The 14,063-nt window shown below is 28.6% G+C and overlaps 5 protein-coding genes across 5 annotated transcripts; 2 read left to right on the top strand and 3 right to left on the bottom strand.

The window, feature by feature from the left end:
* Positions 1–3,137: 3,137 nt before the first annotated feature.
* On the bottom strand, positions 3,138–3,600 carry LOC127286055 (histone H2B). Its single transcript, XM_051312348.1, has one exon. It carries the CDS (start codon positions 3,559–3,561, stop codon positions 3,190–3,192), a length of 372 nt encoding a protein of 123 aa, XP_051168305.1. The 5' UTR covers positions 3,562–3,600; the 3' UTR covers positions 3,138–3,189.
* A 174-nt stretch (positions 3,601–3,774) lies between these two features.
* Positions 3,775–4,259, top strand: LOC127286044 (histone H2A). The gene has a single exon (XM_051312330.1). The coding sequence runs from the start codon at positions 3,849–3,851 to the stop codon at positions 4,221–4,223; it is 375 nt and encodes a 124-aa protein (XP_051168287.1). The 5' UTR covers positions 3,775–3,848; the 3' UTR covers positions 4,224–4,259.
* A 2,390-nt stretch (positions 4,260–6,649) lies between these two features.
* On the top strand, positions 6,650–12,508 carry LOC127286029 (putative aldehyde dehydrogenase family 7 member A1 homolog). The gene is made up of 8 exons (XM_051312311.1): positions 6,650–6,883; positions 6,965–7,181; positions 7,268–7,455; positions 7,748–7,947; positions 8,042–8,157; positions 8,413–8,651; positions 8,818–9,078; positions 12,077–12,508. Exons 1-8 carry the CDS (start codon positions 6,731–6,733, stop codon positions 12,287–12,289), a joined length of 1,587 nt encoding a protein of 528 aa, XP_051168268.1. The 5' UTR covers positions 6,650–6,730; the 3' UTR covers positions 12,290–12,508.
* On the bottom strand, positions 12,309–13,166 carry LOC127286040 (rRNA N6-adenosine-methyltransferase METTL5). The gene is made up of 2 exons (XM_051312323.1): positions 12,827–13,166; positions 12,309–12,610 (listed from the first exon to the last, which is right to left on the bottom strand). The coding sequence occupies exons 1-2, from the start codon at positions 13,164–13,166 to the stop codon at positions 12,315–12,317; spliced, it is 636 nt and encodes a 211-aa protein (XP_051168280.1). The 3' UTR covers positions 12,309–12,314.
* On the bottom strand, positions 13,069–13,958 carry LOC127286046 (SOSS complex subunit C homolog). Its single transcript, XM_051312332.1, has 3 exons — positions 13,737–13,958; positions 13,539–13,660; positions 13,069–13,434 (listed from the first exon to the last, which is right to left on the bottom strand). The coding sequence occupies exons 1-3, from the start codon at positions 13,762–13,764 to the stop codon at positions 13,279–13,281; spliced, it is 306 nt and encodes a 101-aa protein (XP_051168289.1). The 5' UTR covers positions 13,765–13,958; the 3' UTR covers positions 13,069–13,278.
* Between the last annotated feature and the right edge of the window lie 105 nt (positions 13,959–14,063).

Raw genomic sequence — 14,063 nt, 5'->3', positions numbered from 1 at the left:
GCACATTGTCTTTGATTTTCTGTTATTTTCATTTTCAAATTAAATAGTGAAATGGTCTCCGCAATTGTACTATTACCAAAATATCTGAAAAAAATTCCTTTAATTTTGAGTCGATTCAATTCGGCCATGATTGATATAAATTGATTAAATTTTTTGCATCAAAAAATGAGACCGTTTCGTGTATCATTTCTAAAAATGATACACAAAACGATCTCTTTTTGATATAACTTATGTGCATCAAAACGTTGCAATAGAAAAAGATACAACCAAGTTTACTGTGTTATTATTATAATTATATTATAATAATATAATTGTGGATTAACCATATAATGTTGTGATGATTAATGTTTATTATATTTTAATAAATAGTATGTTGTATGATGGAAGAGAATATGTATAATCTGTCTTATGTATGTGTGAACGTATAAGTAACACTTAAGAACGATGTGATAAGTGTTAGTGAAGTGATACACATATAGGAGTAGCGAATACGCTCCATAGTGAAGCATGCGCACAAACTCAAAATGGACCAAAAGCGGAGAGCGACTCCGCTGGACCAAAAACTCTCGAAGTCAGTTCTAATCTTGACTCTGACTTGAAAGGTTGTTTTCTAAACTCCTTAGTCAGCTTGTATTTTATTATATTAATAAATTTACAGGGTTTTACCTTCGAAGGAAGAATTAATAATTATTCTTCCTTGGAACGGGTCTCCCTTCCGTTGTATCGGAAATTAATAATTTTTTATTTAAACATTCCCGCTTCCTTCTTAAAGGATTTAACTAAAGAGAATCCGGCCAATTATATTCCATTTTTAGAGTTGCGTAATAAAAGGTAACTCGGCTCGTAACAGTATTATAAAAATGTTTTATAATTACACTTGGGTAGGTATACTTTTCACGGAAAAAATAATTCACGGAAAAAAAGACGATCGGGCTTTGAAGCCCAAACAACAGCATTTTCACGAGAAGGGCGTATACATCTTCGAAAGCGAGCGTAATATAAAATTAAATAAATAGAGGTCTCTGTAGAAGAAATTCAAATTGAAAGAAAAAAATAAATTTTTAAATTTAATTGATTTCTAGTTAATTATTTGTTTAATTATTAAATAGACTATTAATTAATCATTACTAATTTATTAATTACTAATTAATTAAATGAAAGTTAAAAAATAAATTATTATTTAATTAAAATTTAAGCAACTAAATATTCAATTAATTAGTTAATTAATTTAAAAAAATTATTTCCTGCTCCAAAAAAATTGTTGAGATCAGGAAATAATTTTTCTGGCAATTCTTCTCTATAAAAAAAAATTAATTAACTCATTATTTAATTTTTTTAAAGAGAAGAATTGCCAGAAAAATTATTTCGTGATCGCAATAATTTTTATGGAACAGGAAATAATTTTGTTGACAATTTTTCTCCTTAAAAAAAATTAACTAATTAATTAAATAATGAGTTAATTAATTTTTTTTTATAGAGAAGAATTGCCAAAAAAATTATTTCCTGATCGCAACATTTTTTTTGGAACAGAAATTAATTTTTTTGCCAATTTTTCTCCTTGAAAAAAAATTAATTAACTAATTAATTGAATAATGAGTTAATTTTTTTTATAGAGAAGAATTGCCAAAAAAATTATTTCCTGATCTCAACAATTTTTTTGGAGCAGGAAATAATTTTTTTAACAATTTTTTTTTAAAATTAATTAACTAATTAATTGAATATTTAGTTGTTTAAATTTTAATTAAACAATAATTTATTTTTTAACTTTCATTTAATTAATTAGTAATTAATAAATTAGTAATAATTAATTAATAGTCTATTTAATAATTAAAAAAATAATTAATTAGAAATCAATTAAATTTTTATAATTATTTTTTTCTTTCAATTTGAATTTCTTCTACAGAGACCTCTATTTATTTAATTTTATATTACGCTCGCTTTCGAAGATGTATACGCCCTTCTCGTGAAAATGCTGTTGTTTGGGCTTCAAAGCCCGATCGTCTTTTTTTCCGTGAAAAGTATACATACCACAGCATAACAAGCGATTATTATGTTATTCTTGCTCGAATTCTTTTTCGATATATAGCTCCTGGTTGTTCATGTGGTTCCGATTGGAAGGACTTGGACCATCTGATTTATGATTGTCCAATTATGACACCTCATAGAGTGAATTTGTTTAATTATTTGTCTCGTAAGTGCCCAGGGATCAGCCTGACACTAAGAAATTTCCGGGTAACTGACTTAATATTTAACCCGGATGCAGAACTGGTCAGGGAATTGGGTTCCTTTTTATGCACTGGGGGCTTATTTGTCTAAATTCATGGCTTTGGTCTGGATTTTTGAGGAGTGGATTGAGCTTTTTGACCATCCACTCCGCTCCCTAAGATACCTGGTGCTCAAACACCAAAATGACCTAAAGCTGGATACACGGCGCAAAGACTGATGTGTTGTGGAAGGGACCTAACTCACTCGGTTTACATGTGGAGGCAGAGGATACATAGATTTTTACTTTAAAATTAACTTCAACTGATTCTACCTTTGTTCATTGTTCTGATAGTTTGCTTAGTCAAGAAGTCATTCAAAGGGAAGAAGAAGAAGAAGAATTCCTTTTCGATATCTCGAACTAACGAAATATCGCGCTAAATTTAAATAATGAAATGTTAAGTATATTGAGATACTCGTTAACCAAATACGGACATGCATCATTAAATCAACGAATGTCAAGTACTGTTAACACAAAGCTTTAAATATCGGCTATGAAATACTTTTTTTAAAATCCTTTCTTGGATTTTCCCAAAGAAGGATACTCAAGCATAAGCCGCATATATGGTTGTCATAAAACACCAAAGACTATTTTTGACTTACAATATAAAAAGGTTTTCTTTTTCGGTACTTTTACCTGCCTCTCCAAAAAAGAGAATAATTTAAAAATGTTTTCCTTTTCTTACTTTAGAGAATTTACTTCTCAATGATTGGGGATTGATTTTATTATATAAATATACCTATCATACCTGAAATTCTTGACGACAAGTGTAGCTATTTACCATGAGAAATTTAAAATACAATGGTGGTAAAAATAAATAAACTAATATTACCTTAAAAATGTTAAAGAAAAAATTAATTCCTTCGTAAAAAAATTTGTTGGCCCTGAAAAGGGCCGATTGTTTTCTGAGAGATGAAGATTTAGATTTACTTGGAGCTGGTGTACTTAGTAACAGCCTTTGTTCCTTCAGAGACGGCGTGCTTGGCGAGTTCACCAGGAAGGAGAAGCCTGACAGCGGTTTGAATTTCCCGGGAGGTGATGGTGGACCTCTTGTTGTAGTGGGCCAAGCGGGAAGATTCGGCAGCGATACGTTCAAAGATGTCGTTGACGAAGCTGTTCATGATGCTCATGGCCTTGCTGGAGACTCCAGTGTCGGGATGGACTTGTTTCAACACTTTGTAGATGTAGATGGCATAGCTTTCCTTCCTCTTGCGCTTCTTTTTCTTATCAGTCTTGGTGATATTTTTTTGAGCCTTGCCGGCTTTTTTAACAGCTTTTCCACTTGCTTTAGGAGGCATTTTGGATTTTCAGTGACAAACACGTGTAAACTCAATGAGAATACGGAGTGAATTGATACTCCGACCACAAACTGGGTTTCTTTTATGTTCTGTCGCAGTGGCTATGCTACATTGTGATTGGTTCGTGCAATCGCTGTAAACGTCTACCAGTCACAGTATTGAAGTAGGGGAATAGTGGTGGGGGACCCTAATGGAAGTGCATAAATAGTCGATTTTACTGAAATTTTTGTATTAGTCATCCAACCTTTGAGTTGTTCGTTACGTTGCTACTAAACTAAATCGAAAAAATGTCCGGACGTGGAAAAGGAGGCAAAGTCAAGGGAAAGTCAAAGACTCGTTCCAACAGAGCTGGACTTCAATTCCCAGTTGGTCGTATCCATCGTCTCTTGCGCAAGGGAAACTACGCTGAGCGAGTTGGTGCTGGAGCTCCAGTCTACCTCGCAGCAGTAATGGAATACTTGGCTGCTGAAGTTTTGGAGTTGGCAGGAAATGCCGCTCGCGACAACAAGAAGACCAGAATCATCCCCCGTCATCTCCAACTTGCCATCAGGAATGACGAGGAATTAAACAAACTTCTTTCTGGAGTCACCATCGCTCAGGGTGGTGTTCTTCCCAACATCCAGGCTGTTCTTTTGCCCAAGAAGACCGAAAAGAAAGCTTAAATTTCTACCCACATCCTCTCTACAACAATCGGCCCTTTTCAGGGCCAACAAATCTTTTTTACGTGTGAATCTTGAGTTCCTTGCATTATTTTTACATTCTTATACATAAGTATTAGGTGATAATAATATTTTTATTCCATTTGAAAATTTGGTATATGTATATATATACATATTATCTACATAGTAAGGTAAATGTCAACGATATGTTGATTTTACATGGAGCCTCTCTTATATATACAGAAAAGAATTACTTTGATAAAATGGTAGTAAAAATTCAATTTCAAAAAAAGGAAGGAAAAAAAATGTTTGTACTAATCTTTGATTAAAAATTAATAGAGAAGGGTAGATTATGCGATCGCATAATTTTCTAAAATCAAGTAAAACTATAATACTATTGTGTTAGTTTGTATTCTGGATCTTCTGCAATACGTTTTTAAAGCGCATAATATTACATAATTTATATGTCATTGCATAATTTTACTTTTTTTTGCATAATGACCGCATACTTGACTCAAAATTGCCAAAATAGTGCTTTTTTAAGGGCATCCGGGAGAAAATAATGGATTTGTAGATTTCTTCTCATTTGAAAAAAATAGAATATTTTAGGTTGTAATTTTTTGGAAATAATAGAGGACGGTACCCTGCCAGGGGCTCTTCTCGGAATTTTGCATAATCTTGATAAATAATTATTAAAAAAAATGTTTAAACATTGTCAAAAAGGGGTTTCGTAAATTTCTTCTCATCTTTAAAGGATAAAGTATTTCGAGTTGGCATTTGGAGGAATAATAGAGGAAGGGTCACTGAGTTCATCACTCTTCTCCATTTTTGCAATAATATTGTGAGGAAATTATTTTATTAAAGATTTAAAGTGGAGTAATTTGGGGTAAGTTAGTTCAGCAGCGGCCACTAGCTAGAATTGGCGCCACCTTCTGGGCCACTGACACATAGATTCAATGTCTGTCCCCACTTCTGTCAAAAATCCAACTTTTATAACCACGATTTTCAATACTCTTTTACAAAATTACTTGTAAAAATGGAGATGATTCTTAATCAGCTCGCCCTCATCTAATTAATCCGACAAATCCGAACAAGATATTTCAAGTTATTTACGAGTAATATCTCGCGCGGGAAAACACTTTTAGGTTAGGGATTTTTCCCGGATGGCCTTAATTAAATTAAAAAATTTTTTTAGATAAATTAATCATGAATGAATACTCATTTCGTACCAATTTATTTTCTTTTTCTGAAAAATATATCCTCTTTTTATTTCTTATTAAGGACGTTTACTCCACGGAAATGCAGACCTCTTGAAAAAAATAATTAATTAATATTTATATAATTAAAATAATATTATTAATTGTACTTTCTGAAAGATGAGATATTAATTTTCAAGAAAAAAAATTTAAAACCTGCAAAATTTATTTATTTATACAATTTGAATAGGATAACATTTTTTTGTTGTATCGATTCTACAGAATTTTTTTAAAAATGATTCGATTTCAATAAAATATATGGCTTATTTTCTTCAGAAAATGATTCTCTACAACTTCACCGTGGGGAGTTTTAAACAAGTAAGCCGTTTGGAAAATAGAACTATTTGTTTAAAAGAAAAATTTGAATTTTTTTAAACAAATAGCTGTATTTGCCAAATGGCTTGCTTTTTTAAAAATCCCCACGGTGAAATTGTAGAGAATCATTTTCTGAAGAAAATAAGCCATATATTTTATTGAAATCAAATCAGTTTTAAAAAAATTCTGTAGAATCGATACAACAAAAAAAATGTTATCGTATGCAAATTGTATAAATAAATAAATTTTGCAGGTTTAAAATTTTTTTTCTTGAAAATTAATATCTCATCTTTCAGAAAGTACAATTAATAATATTATTTTAATTATATAAATATTAATTAATTTTTTTTTTCTAGAGGTCTGCATTTCCGTGGATAAACGTCCTTAACTCATTAGTACAAGTCACTATTGTTTCGGCATGATTTTTAAAATTCGATATGAAAAAAATAGCAATTAAAAATACATATATTCCAAATTAATTTTTTTAAACGCCTGCATAATTTTGCAAAATTAAACTTTTTTTAATCGCATAATCTACCTTTTTTCTAAAAATTAATAATTGTAATATTGTTTAATGATTTTTGTTGGTAATAAATATAGCGCACGTTGAGAGCGTCGAACACATAATTTGTTGAAGTTTTACTTCTATAGCTGATCGTTTTTTTTGGGGGGGGATTTTTATTGATAAAAATATGTAATTTATTTTTTAAATTCAAGAATGATTTATAACATAAAAGTGGCGCTGGCAATTTTTTTTTTTTTATCTTAAATAAATGTCTATATTTATTCGTGTCTTGTACAATCTAAAATCTCCATTCTTCACTGATAAAAGAGGGTCAAAGATAAGCCTTGTTAGTAAAAGTGAATAATACAAATACACAAATTCTCTCTCGGCAGTTATTGTTCGACATTGAGTGTGTCGACCAAAAAAAGAAAAATATGTATCAAAATTTATTGAAAAAAATTTCACCCACAAATATGCAATTTACAAGAAGTTTAGTCAATGATTCAAAATATGGATTTTTAAAGCAACTTGGTCTCTCAACGGAAAATCCAGGATTGTACGACGGAAATTGGGGAGGAACTGGAAAAGTGAGAATATTCAAAAACAATTAAAAAAAAAAAAAAAGTAAATCTAAAATTTTTATAAATAAATAAAAATATTTTCATTAGATAATTGAATCTATTTCGCCGGCCAGTGGAGAAGTAATAGCAAAAATTCGTGAATCAACTCCAGAGGAAGTTGCAAATGCAATCACAAAATCTAGAAAAGCTTGGCCTCAATGGGCTTCACTTCCAGCTCCAGCACGAGGTGAAATTGTTCGTCAAATTGGAGATGAGCTTAGAAAAAATCTACGACCTCTCGGTCAATTAGTTTCCCTTGAAATGGGCAAGTTTCATTAAGATTTAAAAATTAATTGCAATCTTAATTTTCAAAAAAAAAAAAAATAAAAAATGGAATGGAAATATTTTCAGGGAAAATATTACCGGAAAGTATCGGCGAAGTTCAAGAATATATCGATATTTGTGATTATGCTGTGGGATTATCAAGAATGTTCGCTGGTGGTATTTTTCCATCAGAAAGAAAGGATCATGCTTTACTTGAAAAATGGAATCCTTTAGGCGTTATTGGCGTTATTTCTGCATTCAATTTTCCCGTTGCGGTATGAATTCAACTTTTTATAATAATAATTAATTTACAAGAAAAAACACGTTTTTTAAAATTTTTTTTTCAAAAGCAAAATATTTATTTTTTTTTCTCTATCGAAACATTGTTTCAAAACAAAAAAAAGGGTTAAAGAAATTGTATTAAATATAAATTTAAAAAAAATATATATTTCCAAGGATAAATTTGATTTTCATATTAAAAATAATGAAAAAAAGTAGAAACCATATTTTTTTTATTATTTGGAATTTTAATTTGAAATTAAAAAAAAAAAATTATTGATTGTATAGGTTTACGGTTGGAATAGTGCGATAGCGATGATTTGCGGAAACACTGTTGTATGGAAAGGAGCGCCTTCAACACCTTTGGTTTCAATTGCAACGACAAAAATAATTAGCGGAGTTTTAGAACGAAATGGAATTCCCGGATCTGTTGCTTCTTTAATAACTGGAGGAGCCGATGTTGGAGAAGCTCTAGTTAATGATAAACGGTGAAAATTAGAAATAATAATAAAATCAATTGAGAATTTATTATTAATTAAATTAAATCCTATTTTTAAATACAAAAAAAAATTATATTTACAGAGTTCCACTTGTATCGTTCACTGGAAGCTCAAAAGTAGGAAAAGAAGTTGCCCTCAAAGTTCAAAATCGATTTGGAAAATGTTTACTTGAATTAGGTGGCAATAATGCACTTATTGGTAAATATTTTAAATTCATTTAATTTTATTTTTAAAAAAAATAATATAATTTTATAAAAAAAAGGCAACTATTTGCTTTTACATATGTTTCTTTTCAATTAGTTTCGAACCTATCGAATTATGAAAAAACCAAAAATTAAACCTATTTCTTTTTTATAAAATAATTTAAAAATTAAAAAGGAGATAAAAAAAATATTATATTTATTATAATTTAGAAAATCATAAAATTAAAAATTGTAAATCTTGTTATTTCAGTTGCTTCCGATGCAAATTTAGAAATGGCAATAAGAGCTGCAGTTTTCTCATGCGTTGGAACTGCTGGCCAAAGGTGCACAACAACGAGACGATTAATTTTACATAAATCAATTAAAAATGAATTTCTCGAAAAACTCAAAATTGCCTTCAAAAGTATTTTCAAAAGAATTGGCGATCCAATGGAAGATTCAGTTCTTTATGGACCGCTTCATAATCAACAAGCTCTCGATGCCTTTGAGGTTTGTCTTTTTTTTTATTACAATATTATTAAAATATAAATATTTATTTCAATTTTATGCTACTCGCATTATAAATGTATATATTCAATTGTTTTTTAATATAAAAATAAAAAAATTTAAAAATATAATTATGAAAAATAATTTTTTTAAATCTTTTTACACGCAGAAATCGGTGAAAATTGCTCAAGAAAATGGTGGAACTGTGGAATTTGGAGGAAAGCGAATTGAGAGATCAGGTTTTTATGTAGAGCCAACAATAATATCTGGTTTATCGCCAAATGATCCAATTGTTCAACAAGAAACATTTGCACCAATTGTTTATATTTTGGAATTCAATTCACTTGATGAGGCAATTACACTCAACAATAATGTTGAACAGGGACTTAGTAGTTCTCTTTTTACAAATAATATTCAAAACGTATTTCAGGTATGTTAAAAAAAGAAAAATTTCACATTGAAATTGACAAAAAATTGTAAAAAAAAATTTTTAATTAAACTTTTATTGCCAATATGGAAAAGAACAAATTCACATTTCTTCGAATTTCCATAGTGTTTCGAAATTTATAAGATCAAATTTTTATAAATTAAAGTAAAATTTTTTATTTAGTCGAATTTTTATAAACTTGAATAAATAAAATTTTCATTTAAGGCCATCCGGGAAAAATCCCTAACCTAAAAGTGTTTTCCCGCGCGAGATATTACTCGTAAATAACTTGAAATATCTTGTTCGGATTTGTCGGATTAATTAGATGAGGGCGAGCTGATTAAGAATCATCTCCATTTTTACAAGTAATTTTATAAAAAAGTATTGAAAATCGTGATTATAAAAGTTTGATTTTTGATAAAAGTGGGGACAGTAGGGGAGGCGAGCACACAGACATTGAATCTATGTGTCAGTGGCCCAGAAGGTGGCGCCAATTCTAGCTAGTGGCCGCTGCTGAACTAACTTACCCCAAATTACTCCACTTTAAATCTTTAATAAAATTATTTCCTCAAAATATTATTGCAAAAATGGAGAAGAGCCCCACTCAGTGACCCTTCCTCTATTATTCCTCCAAATGCCAACTAGAAATACTTTATCCTTTAAAGATGAGAAGTAATTTACGAAACCCCTTTTTGCCAATGTTTAAACATTTTTTTCAATAATTATTTATCAAGATTATGCAAAATTCCGAGAAGAGCCCCTGGCAGGGTACCTTCCTCTATTATTTCCAAAAAATTACAACCTAAAATATTCTATTTTTTTCAAATGAGAAGAAATCTACAAAACCATTATTTTCTCCCGGATGGCCTTAAGGCCATCCGGGAAAAATCCCTAACCTAAAAGTGTTTTCCCGCGCGAGATATTACTCGTAAATAACTTGAAATATCTTGTTCGGATTTGTCGGATTAATTAGATGAGGGCGAGCTGATTAAGAATCATCTCCATTTTTACAAGTAATTTTATAAAAAAGTATTGAAAATCGTGATTATAAAAGTTTGATTTTTGATAAAAGTGGGGACAGTAGGGGAGGCGAGCACACAGACATTGAATCTATGTGTCAGTGGCCCAGAAGGTGGCGCCAATTCTAGCTAGTGGCCGCTGCTGAACTAACTTACCCCAAATTACTCCACTTTAAATCTTTAATAAAATTATTTCCTCAAAATATTATTGCAAAAATGGAGAAGAGCCCCACTCAGTGACCCTTCCTCTATTATTCCTCCAAATGCCAACTAGAAATACTTTATCCTTTAAAGATGAGAAGTAATTTACGAAACCCCTTTTTGCCAATGTTTAAACATTTTTTTCAATAATTATTTATCAAGATTATGCAAAATTCCGAGAAGAGCCCCTGGCAGGGTACCTTCCTCTATTATTTCCAAAAAATTACAACCTAAAATATTCTATTTTTTTCAAATGAGAAGAAATCTACAAAACCATTATTTTCTCCCGGATGGCCTTAACTGGGTTTATAGAAAAATTTATTTTTCAATTTAAATTAATTAAATTATTAACAATTAATTTATTAGTTAATTAACTAATAACTAATTATTAATCATTTAATTAGAAGTTTTCAATAATTTTTTAAATTGTGCAAGGTAAAATTTTGGAATTTTTTTTTTCAACTATTTTATTCTCAATAACATGTTGACGAATGCGATTATATATTTAGATTTTACATAATTGAATAAAGAAAACTTTTTTTTTTATTATCGCATAAAAATTAAATAATTTAAAAAAAAGTAATAACAATTTTTAAAGCAAAAATTAATTTTTAATACACTATCTTTCAAGGCGAATAAGGAGCTGCTTAATTACTTTTTTTTTGCAAATCGTTCAAAAAGAGCCCGAGAAAAATGTTTTTTTGTTAAAAATTTTATTCGACCGAATTTTTATTTGAAAAAATTATCATTTTAGCAGAATTTCTATTATAAAATTCGGCTAAATAGAAATTTGATTTCAGAAAATTTGATTCACTGAAAAGTCGAACTAATGGTTTTTGGGGGAATATTCTTTTTTAATTTTATGATAATAATAATAGTATCTAATATTTCAATTACAGCCCTCGGATCGACTTTAAGGCGGAAAAAAGTCCTTTAAAAAAAATTCTAACAACAATTCAATTTTAGAGTTTTTATTTGAAACTTTTTTTTAAATATTGAATTTTTAAAGAAATATTAAAACTATTAAAAATAATTGAACTTTAGAGGATTTATAATTGAAATTTTTAGAAATAATTAAATTTTACAAAATTGAAAATAATTTATCAAATAATTTCAGTTAACCTTTTTTTTTAAAGTAATTGAATTTTCAAAGATTTACAATTCAGATTTTTTAAATTAATTAATTGAACTTGAAGTGATTTTTAATAGAAATTTTTTTTTTGTGATTTCTGTTGATGAAGAATTTATTAGAAATTACAGAAAATAAAAAAAATTCAATTTCAAAAGTTTTTAATTGAAAAATGCATTTTCGAAGAATATTATAAAAATCATTAAAAAATAATTGAATTTCAGAAGAATTATATTAGAAATTTATTAAATTTCAAAAAATTTAATAAAGTTTTAAATTGAAATTATTTGTAATTTTATTTGATTTTTCTTTTAAATTGTAAACAATTGTTGAATTTCATAAAATTTTTAATTAAAAAATAATTTAAAATAATTGAATTTATGGAAAATTTCATTAAAATTATTAAAAAAAAATCATTAATTTAGAGAAAAATTTTAGTAAAATAATTGAAATAAAGAAGATTTGATAAAGATCTGCATTGTATACTAAAAAAAGACGTATTTTGTTTAAAAAATTTAGAAAAAATGTAAAAAAAAAAAAAAAGTCGAAAAAGTCGCATCTTATTCAAATAAATCGAAAAAAGTCGTATAATCCGAGGCCTGCAATTACTTTTGAAAAATTTTCTGAAAAATTAATGTGTGTTTTTTTTAAGTGGATTGGACCCCTTGGATCAGATTGTGGAATTGTGAATGTAAATATTGGTACAAGTGGAGCGGAAATTGGTGGCGCATTTGGCGGTGAAAAATCAACGGGAGGTGGACGCGAGAGTGGTAGCGATTCTTGGAAACAATATATGAGACGATCGACCGTAACAATTAATCACGGAACTGAACTTCCACTTGCGCAGGGAATTAAATTTGAATAAAAAGAAAAAATTTTGAATCTCAATTTTATGAGTTTAATTCAAATCTTATAAAATCTACCTCGATGTCGACAGATGATTTTTTATGAAATTTATAAACTTGCGGCAAATCATATCGTAATTCAGCGACAACTTTTGCCTTTGTCCCAAGTTGTGTGCCTTTTTTTAATACATGATTTCGTGTACTTGTCTTATGCAATGAATAAACTGCCTTTGTTGCTAGTTTTGTTGCAATTTCCAAAAATTTCATATCAATACCAACATTCTTCTTTGTACCAAACGGCGGATTCATAATCACTGTATCGAAATATTTTTCAAACTTTCCTGCAAGAAAAAATAAAATAAAACAGTTAATTTTTCTAATTTAAAATAACAAATTCCTCTTGTATTTACTTTATGTAATAAGACAAATGTAATTATAAAAATAATAAACATACATACTTTTTTATTTTTATTTTATATCTCGAAAAATGTATTAAAATACAAAAAAAATATTCACAATAGAAAATTAGTGAAAATTTAAAAAAATAATAATTGAACCTGGTAAATATTGAAGAACATCGCATTGTACTGCCTCAATTTTTAATTCCATTTCTTGACAATTGTTGGACATTATTTTTAATGCATTATCATCAATTTCAAAGCCAACAACACTTGATGCGCCAAGCATTCGTGCTCCCAATGCAAGAGTTCCACATCCTGTTCCTAAATCGGCGACAAGACAATTTTCCAAATCGTTAAATTGCGATTGGGCAGTATACAAAATATGTGCAGCAATATGACCACTTGTTGGATATTGTTCAAGTAATATCTTTGGTTTTTCAAAAACTTCCAATTCCTCTAGATATTCCTCTAATTCTCTTAAACGTAATCTGGCCATTATTTCTTTTCCTTATTTTATATCTATTTGTTTAGAAAAAGTCCTTTATCTCAAAGTGTTTTTTTTTAAATCTGTATTTTCTTTGTAAAAAAAAATATTTTAATTAGGCGATTTATTTGTTGTCAAATCGTGGTAATACTGGTAATATTAAATTTCCAAATGAGGAATCTTGCGTTACAAAAAATCCATATGAATTTGAATGTGCATTGTGAAGCGCTGCTCTTTGAGAAGCGCTTATTGTCACTCCATCGCTTGTTTGTGTTGCAGGCTAATTAAAAATAAATCAATGTTTTTTTTTTTTAAAAACAATTTTTCAAAAATTTTAATTTTAACACATAATTTAAAAAAACCAGAATTTAAGAAATTATTTACCACGGTAGTTGCAGAACCGGCTGTTGATGTCAATGTAGAACCTAAATTTGTCGTTACACCTTGTTTAAGTAACATCTGCTTCTTTAGTTGTAATTCTTCCAAAATTTTTCTATTTTGTAGTTCTAATAAAATTTTATTTAAATTTTATTTTTTTATTCTTAAAATAAGAAACAATAATGAAAAAAAAGTGTGTCCTACCTCGTGAGTTTGTTTGGGAAAAAGCCATCAAATCTCTCGTTTAATGTAGAAATACTTCAAATTAAAACTATAAAAACAATTATTATTTATTACTACAATATTTACAAAAAAAATACATTAAATCTAGTAAACAAAAGTTTTTAAAATAAATTTATTCTCAAATAAACAAAATTTAAGGTTATTTGTCGTCTGCTTGTCAATAACTCTGAAGTTGGCAACTTTATAATTATACGTTTCTCATTTTGATTGGTTCAGACCGGATATTATACATTGTCAATTCACACACATTATTAAAATTATAAACTTTTGCAAAATAAAAAGAAAATT

The sequence above is a fragment of the Leptopilina boulardi genome, unplaced genomic scaffold, assembly GCF_019393585.1.
Source record: "Leptopilina boulardi isolate dan_hultmark-lab unplaced genomic scaffold, ZJU_Lbou_2.1 LbouV2_342, whole genome shotgun sequence".
NCBI lineage: Eukaryota > Metazoa > Arthropoda > Insecta > Hymenoptera > Figitidae > Leptopilina > Leptopilina boulardi.
Note: the sequence above shows the minus strand (reverse complement) of the source record. Positions and strands in the feature narration are given on the sequence as shown.

Coding starts and splice junctions, on each gene's coding strand:
- LOC127286055 (XM_051312348.1), bottom strand. CDS start 3,561: ATGCCTCCTAAAGCAAGTGGAAAAGCTGTTAAAAAAGCCGGCAAGGCT.
- LOC127286044 (XM_051312330.1), top strand. CDS start 3,849: ATGTCCGGACGTGGAAAAGGAGGCAAAGTCAAGGGAAAGTCAAAGACT.
- LOC127286029 (XM_051312311.1), top strand. CDS start 6,731: ATGTATCAAAATTTATTGAAAAAAATTTCACCCACAAATATGCAATTT. Junction 6,884..6,964: donor ATTGGGGAGGAACTGGAAAA/GTGAGAATATTC, acceptor TATTTTCATTAG/ATAATTGAATCTATTTCGCC. Junction 9,079..12,076: donor ATATTCAAAACGTATTTCAG/GTATGTTAAAAA, acceptor GTTTTTTTTAAG/TGGATTGGACCCCTTGGATC.
- LOC127286040 (XM_051312323.1), bottom strand. CDS start 13,166: ATGGCCAGATTACGTTTAAGAGAATTAGAGGAATATCTAGAGGAATTG. Junction 12,611..12,826: donor TGTTCTTCAATATTTACCAG/GTTCAATTATTA, acceptor TTTTTCTTGCAG/GAAAGTTTGAAAAATATTTC.
- LOC127286046 (XM_051312332.1), bottom strand. CDS start 13,764: ATGGCTTTTTCCCAAACAAACTCACGAG. Junction 13,661..13,736: donor TTCCCAAACAAACTCACGAG/GTAGGACACACT, acceptor AAATTTTATTAG/AACTACAAAATAGAAAAATT. Junction 13,435..13,538: donor CCGGTTCTGCAACTACCGTG/GTAAATAATTTC, acceptor ATTTTTAATTAG/CCTGCAACACAAACAAGCGA.